Here is a 10,778-nt window from a genome sequence, read left to right on the forward strand (position 1 = left end):
ATTTGTATATGTACATGTCTTTATCTAGAGCTCTATAAATACCCTTTGCCTCCCAGCTCTTTCCTCTATTTCCATTGATTCTCCTCCTGTCCCACTAGCATGAAGAAAATTATAGAACATTACTACATGAAACCAGAAGAGATATACACAAATGGAGTAACATCCCATGTTTGTGGACTGGAAGACTCAATATTGTGAAAATGTCAATATTACCTAGGCACTATACAGATTCAATGCAATCAGAATAGAAGTCCCAGCATCATTCTTCAAAGAAATAGGAAAAATGATTGCCAACTATGTGTGGGGAGGGCAGAGACCCAGGAGAGGCAAAGAACTCCTGAAAAAGAAGAACGAAGTGGGTGGTCTTGCTCTACCTGACCTCAACACCTACTAGACAGCCACAGCTGTCAAAACAGCCCGGGAGTGGTACCATTATAGACACGTGGACCAATGGATCAGGACAGAAATTCAAGAAATAAAAACTTCCTCATGCAGACCATTGCTTTTTGACAAAGGCCCCCCAAAACATGAAATGGAATGGAGATGCCCTCTTCAGTAAACCGTCTTGGAAAAGCTGGATATCCACATGCAGAAGGATGAAATAAGACCCATATTTCACTCCATGCAGAAAAATAAACTCAAGGTGGATCAAGGACCTCAATGTAAAACCCAAAGCTGTCAGGATCATCAATGAGACCTTTGGGAGAAAGAAAGGAGCCCTGGTAAGGGGAATACACAGACTCTCCGAATTAACAAAGGAAACACACTCCGTGGAAGATAAAAAAGATGAATGGGACCTATTAAAAATAAAACACCAGTGTTCATCAAAAGACTTTATTAAAAGAGTGAACAGAGAGCCCACAGACTGGGAAGGCACCAAAGGACAAATACTGTATGAATCCACATGGTAGGAAAAACAGCAGACTAGGCAGAATCTTGTAGGGCAACCAGTGTTCTGGCTGGGAACCAGACAGTCTGGTAAAGAGCCGGACCAGTGCCAATGAAGCATATCTGCTCCAGATCAGGACAGTGTAGGTCACTTGGCTGGAGGGCACCTCACGACAGCTAGGATCAAATGGATAGGGGAGAGGAGTAGGGATGCTGTCTGTTGAGTGGTAGCCATGTGGATCTGGGGTGAGGTCACCTGGAGAGGGAGTTGGCCCTGTCAGGGGGATGGGACTTATTGATGGGAAGGGCAGAGCAGAAGTTGGAAGAGGGAATGCAGCGGTGGTGGGTGGGTGATAGGGAGGGCAAGGGGAATTCTGGGGTAAATAAAGAAGATGGTAAGGGGCAGGGAGCAATAGAACTGATCATGATTGCATAACTCATTTTTAAGATGGTTTAATCATGGTGGTGATGGTGAATCCTATAGGATCGATGCGCTGGTGATCCTACAATTCCTCTTGAGATGATCGATAGTTGAACTATTCAATTGTGTGGTATATGAATTTTGTGCCAATAAAACTGTTGGAGAAAAACATATCTATCTTGAAGGACACTGCTGCCTGTGGTAGAATGACATTCACCTGAATACCAGGAATTAGAGGAAATACAACTATTATTCTAGTGTATGCACCAACCAAAAGATAGCAATGAAGAAACGGCAGAATTTTATAGATGTCTTCACTCTGAAATTGATAAAACATATAATCAAGAAGAACTGATCATTTTTAGTGATTGGAATACCAAATTTGGAATCAAAGAGGAAGGAACAGTAGTTAGAAAATATGTCTTTCATGATAGAAAAGAATCTGGAGATGACATGATAACATTTTGCAAGACTAACAACTTCCTCATCACTAATATGTTTTTCAACAACAGAAATGGCAACTATCCACACGGACTTCACCAAATGGAATAACAGAAATCAATTGACTACACCTGCGGGAAGAGACACTGGAAAAGCTCAAAATCAGCAGCTAAAACGAGGCCAGAAGCAGACTGTGGGGCACATCACCAATTACCCCTATCTAAGTTCGAGTTGCAGCTGAAGAGAATTAAAGCAAATCCAAGCGAGTCAAAATAGGAACTTGAGTATATCCCACCTGAACTATGAAAACTGATTTGCTGGACTGAGCACTACAGATAGAAATGTGCAAAGTCCTGACTTAGAAAACCAAAAGGGAGAACACGCTCATCATGTCTTAAGCTGAAAGATCTGAAGAAGAACGTCAAGCCTTGAGTTACAATATTGAAGGATTCTGTGGGTAAAATATTGAACATCGCAGGAAGCATTGGAAGACAATGGAAAGAAGACACAGAAACACTGTACCAAAAAGAACGAGTTGACAAAATGGATGGTTGTTCAACCATTTGGAGAAATACATATGATCAAGAACAAATGATCCCAAAGGAAGAAATCTAAATTAACCTGGAGGTAATTGGCAAATATAAGATTCCAGTAATAGACAGATTTCCAATAGAAAAGTTTCAACAAGCAGGTGCAGTACTCGCTGGAAGCACTGGTGTATGCCAAAAATTTTGGAAGACATCCAGGTGGCCAATTGAATGAAAGGGGTCCATATTGTACCCATTTAAAATAGGTGACCTACCAAATGTGCAAATTATAGAGCAATATCATTAATATCACATGCAAGTAAGTTTTGCTAAAGATCACCCAACAATGGTTGCTTCTGCAGTACATTGATAGGGAGCTGCCTGAAGTCCAGACTGAATTAAGAAGATATGGAACAAGGGCTATCATTGCTGATGTCAGGTAGTTCTTGGCTGAAAGCAGAGCATACCAGAAAGATGTTTACTTATGTGTTATTGACTATGCCAAAGCATTAGACTATGTGAGTCATAGGAAACTATGGATAGATTTGAGAAAGATGGGAATTCCAGAACTCTTGATGGTGCTCCTGTGGAACTGGTACAGAGATCAAGAGGCAGTTGTGTGAACAGAACAAGAACATTCTGAACGGTAAAAATCAGGAAGTGCGTGCATCAAGGTTGTGTGCGCTCACAGTATGTATTCAATGCTCAGCACATAGTAAGAGAAGCTGGAAATTTTGAAGAAGAATGCGGTATCAGGATTTGAGGAAGGCACACTAACAACCTGCAGTATGCAGATGACACAACTGCTGAAAGCGAGGAGGTTTGAAGAACTCGCTGTTGAAGATCAACTTTGTAGCTTTCATTAAGTATTAGAACTCAGTATAATGAAGACCAAGTTCCTCACAACTGGACTGGTAGGTAACATCATGATAAATAGAGAAAAGATGGAAGTTGTCAAGGATTTCAGCTTGCCTCAATCCACAAACAATGCTCGTGGACGCAGCAGACAAGGACTCAAAGGGCACATCGTTTTGGGTAAAGCTGCTGCACCAGACCTCTTACAGTGTTGCAGACAAGGATGTCGCTTTGAGGACTCAGGTGCACCTGACCCAAGTCCTGGAATTTTCAATCACCTACTATGTACATGGAAGTTGGATACTACATAAGGAAGACAGAAAAAGAATTGGTGCATTTGAATTATGGTGCTGGTAAAGAATATTGAACACACGCACCACAGATGGCCAAAAGAACAAAGAAATGCACTTGGAGGAAGTACAGCCAGAATGCTCATTAGCAGCAGGGAGGATAAGACTCTGTCTGATGTCCTTCGGGCATGTTACCAAGGGAGACCAGTCCAGGGAAAGGACATCTTGCTGTAATGGAGAAGGGCAGAGGGAATGGAAGGCTCTGGGCAAAGTGGATTTACACAAGGCCTGCAATAACGGGCTCAAACCCAGTAATAACTGTGATGGAGGCACAGGAGCGGGTGTGTATCGTTCTGTTGAACATCATTTTCTGTGTCATCACAGACATAGCCCCACCAGCCACAATAGCTCTCAAGAGCACGTTTCAGAATTTCTTCTCTTTTATCCTCCCTCTCTCTTGCCCTTTGAAAAGAGCATTTTCTCTCTTCATGTATGATGTGTTTGATTTCACCCCAAACTTACCTGTTGGTCTTCATTCATAGTGTTGAATGTGTCTAATCATTTGTGAGCTAGTCTGTGAGTTCTTAAAGGATATACACAAATCATACTTTAATGATTGTAGATTTGTTTTCAAATTCTCTAGCTTCAATTACAGCTTACATATGAGGAGTTGATCGTTTGTTCCCCATTTAGCCTCTAGCCTTGTTCTCATTGAGACATTTAATTCCTCCATTAACTGCCCCAAAGCTGCACATGGTCTCAATGACTGAGCTTTTATAGATGTCTATTGCCAACCCTTTTTCTGAAGCACCTCCTACACCCTCATCTAAGGCAGCCTAGTATCCACCCCATCCAGTCATTCTGTGAGAGATGGGGAAGGAGTGGATAAAGGATTGGAACTCCAGGCTTGTGTGAGAGAGGACAGGATCCCTGGAAGCTGCATAACTTCCCTCGAGAAGAAGCAAGACTTCTGGGAAATGTCCTGAGGAATTCGTAGTATCAAAGCAACCTTTGAAGAAAATGTCTGAAAGAGGACAAGGCAGAGGAGAAAGGCCTGCTGACTGTGAGGTCATTTCAGAAGAAGCAGAGTCACAGCAGGAGACCTGGAGACAAGGAGGGGAAGCTACCTCTGTGAAGCTCACGCTCAGGTGAGCCTTCCTTCCTCTGGTGCCTGAGGGAGGCCACACTCACCTGTGACTCCCAGCAGCAGAGGCAGCAGCAAGGAAGAGAGAGGCAGGCAGGACTGGGGAGCTGGGATGAGCATGATGGAGGCCCTTGGAGCTTGCTTGGTGACCATGTTGTGGATCCTGGAGTCTGCTGCTTGGAGAGAGTTACAGTCTTCTCTTGTGATGTCGGAGGGAGTGTCTGTGATGGGAGGAGAGGGCTGTGGCAATCAGGAAGTTCCTGCTTCTAGATTGTGAAACAGAATTCAGGCAAAATGTAATGGGTTACACAGATAAGCGTCCCATGTTACAAAGATATGGGAGAGGTCTTGTCCACCTCTATGAGTGCCCAGGCTTGCTTGGTGACCATGTTGTGGATCCTGGAGTCTGCTGCGTGGAGAGAGTACAGTCTTCTCTCGTGATGTCAGAGGGAGTGTCTGTGATGGGAGGAGAGGGCTGTGGGAATGTGGGAGTTCCTTTTTTTGTGATTGTGAAATAGAACTCATGCAAAGTGCAAGAGGTTATGGAAATAAGGGTCTCACATTACAAAGATATGGGACAAGACTTGGCCAACTCTATGTGTGCCTCTGCTGGTTCTTCTTGGGCATATGGGGTGTCTTAGGGATGCTGGTGGTGCTTCGTCCCACAAGAGCCCTGGGACATGTGTGGGGTGAGGGGCATTTCCCCGACAATCTTGTGATGCTGGATGCTCTTTTTGGTCTCGTGTATTAGCCCACCATCTGGGTTCAGATGAGCTACATGCTTGGAGTGCAGAGGTTGGAATGTTGCAAGCCAACACTGCATGTTCTGGGCGTTGTAGAGATCCAGGTTCCAGACTGGCGCCTTTTCAGTGCTTGGTAAGAGGAACCCACATCATTGTCTATTTAAGACTCCTGGGTTTGCCCAGTCCTTGCCCAGATTAGGGGGAGCTCCGTCATCTGTTTCTTGCAGGGGAAGTATCTTTGATTGTGCAAGCAGTGAAGCCCTGGTGAGAGATGTGGTTTCCATCTTTGAGGAGGAGGAAGCCTGCTGTTTGGGGACTGGAGGAGGTCTTTGAGGGAGAGCAGGAAACCCAGAAACACAGCCAGGAGGAGGGACCCCAGCTCTGGGATATAGATAGTGGTAAATAGGCACACACCAAGAAGGTGCTTACTTCCCCTCTTCTGAATGATCATGTGCAGCCCACACCATGGTGACTGTACCTCTCAACCATTAGCACTTCCTTTTTCTGGGGCTAACATTACTTCAGGCATTTCTCTCTGACTTTGTTTTTGTACTCCTCCAGCCCTGTCTCCTCCCTTCGGACTAACTGGATGTTTGTGATGAGGGTGGATAAGCCAAAGGCGACACCCTAGACAAGTTTTCCTCTTCCAGTTGAGAATCTGTTATTCTAGCTTTTATTATTGTCCTTATTCTGAGAGACGTTCCATGCAGTGATCTTGACAAGAAGCTGACCAGAGTCTTCCCTGTAGCATCCATCATTCGAACCCAAGACCCTCTTTGGAAAGATGGAAGAGTATGTTCCAGGGATATTCCCTCCCCCACCTCCATGTGCTGTGGCCCTCCTTTCATGCAGGGGTGTTGGATGATCCCTCCTCCTGAACCTGGGCAACCTGCGACTAAAAGTCAAGTGATGCTCTGTGAATTCCTAGGCTACATCCCACAAATTCTCTTGAGTTGCATCTTGTTATTTTGGAATTCCCATTTTTGGAATCCAGCCACAGCCCTATGAGGAAGCCCTAGGTTGTCCCTCAGAGAGGCTACAAAGCAAGGGCACACATTGCACTTCTATCCCACAGGTCAGCTATAGTGCCAGCTCCTAGCCCAGAGCCATCACCACATAAGTAGAGAAGCTTCCAGATGATTCTAGTCAAATCCACCAGCTGCATCTACCCAGCTCAGGTCCCCGAGCACACACAGAAGTGATATACCATTCTTGTTTGGCTCTGTGTTCATTCCTGAGCCGCACTATCAGTGATCATAATAAACACGTGTGTTTGGGCTCCTGTACAGATCCAGAAAGCAAACATACTTGGCGCAATTGGTGGTTGAACTATAGCAATAGTCTGCTTTGTGTGTCCCCTGGTGTTGCAGTCCATCTGCACCCACGCAGCGGAACCTGGAATTGATTCAGAGCAATTACCTGCTGGTATATGGCAGTGTGAGGTTTCTCCAGTGGGTAATCCCTCTGTTCTTGGCTTTGCATGAGAAAGATTCCATGCTGAAGCCTGGTTTGTAAGCCAAGTGGGTTATTATGAATGCCAGGAGAAGTTTCAGGTTTTACCGTCTCACAGGAGTACATGCTATTTCAGGGGAGCATGCCAAACCACCTGGAAGCTGCGTTGGGGTTCACCCCCGGTCATGAGCAGCCTCATGGAACAGTGAACTGAAGCCACACATGGTGAACTGAAGCCACAGAGAGTGTGGAGTGGCCCGATCACAGCACGGGAGTGGCCTAAAAAGAGAACAGCTCTGCCACCCCAGGGCATTTCAACCCTCTCGCTGGGGAGTCGTGATAGAAGATATCGCGTGACGCCATTGGTTGAATCAAGTCCACCTGGGCCTAGTTTGGGCACCCAGGTGTAACATCCACCTGGCTTGGGGCTTGAATTGGAGTATTTTCAGTTAAAGTTTCCTCATAGGTGTTTAATGCTTGCCTGATTCCTTCCCAAGCTCCTTCATGGGGGCCTGTGTAGGCATGGGAGGGACATCGCCTCTGTCCCTGTCTCTTAGTTCCCCAACAGTAGGAGCAATTAGAGTAAATCTATACATAAAATCAACCGATGGATGAATGCTACTAGGAACTGGGAGCTAAAGGGAGAACGAGAAACACTGCAACACTAACTGTGCACTGGATGCAGCCCGCTCCGTACGTGATTCTGACTTGCATCCAGTCACGAAGTTGACTTCTCACCCCTGGGGGGTGGGGGACCTTGAATGACATTGTAGCTTAGAAACAGTAACTTTTCAATTCCTCAAATGATAGTGTATAAATATCTCCACTGTAAATAAGTTTTGGACAACTGTAAGACATGGATCAATGAAAGAGGCCCACTTAAAATGATAGAGATATTTTAATTCTGGAATGCTTAGAGCAGCATGGTTCTTTTTAGTGGAGTTCTCATTACCATATAACACACTCCTACAGCTCAGTCATACCAAGAAGGGCTGTGCATCATCGGTACAATCAAGTTTCAACCTTTGCCTCCTCGCTGTGCCCATCGATGTGGACTCCCCATGTCCTCCACCCTGCCTGTGTGTGCCAAGGCAAACATCCATCCAACTACCATTTCCTATTTCAAGCCCTCCCAGTTCCTGCACAAAGATAAATACGCACAACAGGGACAAACAGCAGAGGCCTAACTGCAATGACCACTTAAAACAGAGAAGGACCTCAATCTAGGAGAGCCTACACTGTTAACCATTCAGAGTAACTTCACGTTAGATCCACAGAGAGATCAAAAGTCAAGGTGTTGCATTACTAAACACTGCTGCTGAAATCCACTTCAGGTTCTCTCTGTCTCATAGTTGCGCTGTTTGCCTGCCTAGCTTATGTGCATTGGGGATTCACTGGGGACCCAGTCCATGTAGGGACTCTGCCAATGAATTTTGGGCTTCACCTATGATCCCTAGCTTTCCCTCAACCAGGTATTGAAGATTTGAATACAGGCACCATTCTCTTCTCCAGGTTTGCATCTTATTCTTGGCCACTTTTGGGTCACATAGGCTAGAGTTTCTTCCGTGTGGACTTAGTTGACACCTCACTTAGATGGCTGCTTGGCTTGAGGCAAGCCTTTAAGACCCCAGGCACTATTTTTCATGACAGCCAGGTATCTTCTGTTTATTCGCCACACCTTGCCATGGCATCCATGTCTTTAGTGGTCTTCTCCTGAGAGCCAGTATCCAATAGGGCCACATCATAAAATCTACTCATTCTTATATTAGTTATGATCAAAGTGAGAGCCCAAAATCCATTCATATAACGATTATTTCCCCAAGTCTCTGGTTCAATTTTAGAGACAGTATTGTCATTTTATTTTTGTTTGTTTGTTAGGTGCCCTTGTGTGGGTCCTGACCCATAGCGCCCCCATGTACAATAGATGGAAACCCAGCTGGTCCAGGGCCATCTCACAATGGTTTCCATGCTGGAGCCCATCCTCACAGCCACTGTGTCCATCCATCACACTGAGGTCCTTCCTCCCTTTCACTGCCCCTTTACTTTACCAAGCATGATGTTCTTCTCCACGTCTCCCTTGACTGGGCTGTCTTGACAATATGTCCTAACTATGTTAGACCAAGTCATGCCATCCTGCTGCTAGGGATTGCTCTGGCCATCCATCTTCTAACACAGATTGGTTGTCCTTTTAGCAGTCCATGTACATTATAAATCATCCCCATCATGTTTAAAGCAAGCCTATTGATAGTAGCATTATTTTTTCAAAGAAATCAAGTTTATTTGAAAGACTATTTTACTCTGCATGTATCTTCTAAGGACTATATACTAACCATTGTTCCAATACCAACATTTCTAACAGCAAATTATACAACTGCTCTAGTGTATAAATAAGGGGTGTCATTGGACCTCCACTCAAGTACTCCCTCAATGCAAGAACACTTTGTTCTATTAAATTGGCATTCCATGATGCACATTTTCCTGACATGATCACTGAAGACAAATGTGTGCATAAGCAAATGTGGTGAAGAAAGCTGATGGTGCCTGGCTATCAAAAGATATAGCATCTGGGGTCTTAAAGGCTTGAAGATAATCAAGCGGCCATCTAGCTCAGAAGCAACAAAGCCCACATGGAAGAAACACACCAACCTGGGTGACCACAAGGTGTCCAAGGGTTGAGGTATCAGGCTTCAAAGAACAAAAAATCATATCATTGTAAATGAGGGTGAGTGCAGAGTGGACATCCAAAGCCCATCTGTGGGCAACTGGACATCCCCTTCCAAAAAGTTCATGGGGAGGAGATAAGCCAGTCAGGGTACATCAACAAGGAAACATACAACTTTCCTTTAGTTCTTAAATGCTTCCTCTCCCCCACTATCATGATCCCAATTCTACCTTACAAATCTGGCTAGACAAGAGGATGTACATTGGTACAGATAGGAACTGGAAACACAGGGAATCCAGGTCAGATGACCCCTTCAGGACCAGTAGTGAGAGGGGTGATACCTGGAGGGTGGAGGGAAGGTGGGGTAGAAAGGGGGAACCAATTACAAGGATCTACATATAACCTCCTCCCTGGGGGATGGACAACGAGAAGTGGGTGAAGGGAGACATCGGACAGTGTAAGATATGACAAAACAATAATTTATACATTATCAAAGGTGAATGAGGGAGGGGGAAGTGGGGAGTGAGGGGGATAAATGAGGAGCTGATATCAGGGGCTCAAGTGGAAAGAAAATGTTTTGAAAATGATCATGGCAGCAAATGTACAAATGTGCTTGACACAATGGATGGATGTATGGATTATGATAAGAATTGTATGAGACACCAATAAAATGATTAATAAAAAAATAAATAAGAGGTGCCCTTAACTGATTAAGGGCATATTTCAATCTCAATAAGTTTCACACACACACATCACATTTTAAGTTGTTAAGGTTTAACAGGTATAGATATATTTTGAATACAACATGTTAGGTATGAGTCCACAGATTTTTCATCTCTAACAAAAACTTAATTTGTAGGGTTAAAAATTAAATTCTTAAAAGAAAAATGACCAAATAAGGATTTTCATCTATAGCTTCAAACTGTCTACACTGAACTACCCGGACAGCTCCATGCCACCCCAGACAACCCTGACATGACTGAGCTACTTGACGTTACACCTACAGCAAACAAACACATTAAAAAAGAAAGTATATGATAAACACACAAGTCTCTTAATCCAATGCATAACACAAAAGACATTTTAAAAAGATCAATTTCTGGCCTCATTTGATTAGCTACAGGTTCATTTTCTATAAAAGCAGACAAATGGTTTGCCAAGGTTCACACCAGGTTTCTCTGTTAGGGTGAACAACTACTCAACAAGTCCATCTTTAAGAGAAACAGTAATGGGCAGAAAGCAACAAGACAATCCACAAAAGGTAGATGTTAAGTAAACCAAAGATGTTTGTAAAAGGGTTCTTTAAAAAGAGAAAGAGATTTTCTAAAAAGTCTCTACTGTCACCATTCAATTTA

The 10,778-nt window shown here is 44.1% G+C and overlaps 1 protein-coding gene across 1 annotated transcript in view; it reads right to left on the reverse strand.

Annotated features, from left to right (window-relative positions):
• The window catches only part of SIRPB2 (signal regulatory protein beta 2), a 56,136-nt gene extending 51,417 nt beyond the window's left edge, over nt 1–4,719 (reverse strand). The window contains exon 1 of the mRNA XM_013007864.3: nt 4,614–4,719. Coding sequence (XP_012863318.2) covers nt 4,614–4,719 — 106 coding nt within the window. The remainder of the gene's footprint in view (nt 1–4,613) is intronic.
• Between the last annotated feature and the right edge of the window lie 6,059 nt (nt 4,720–10,778).

This window comes from Echinops telfairi, unplaced genomic scaffold (genome assembly GCF_000313985.2).
Source record: "Echinops telfairi isolate 266 unplaced genomic scaffold, ASM31398v2 ScPeMD7_5592;HRSCAF=6446, whole genome shotgun sequence".
NCBI lineage: Eukaryota > Metazoa > Chordata > Mammalia > Afrosoricida > Tenrecidae > Echinops > Echinops telfairi.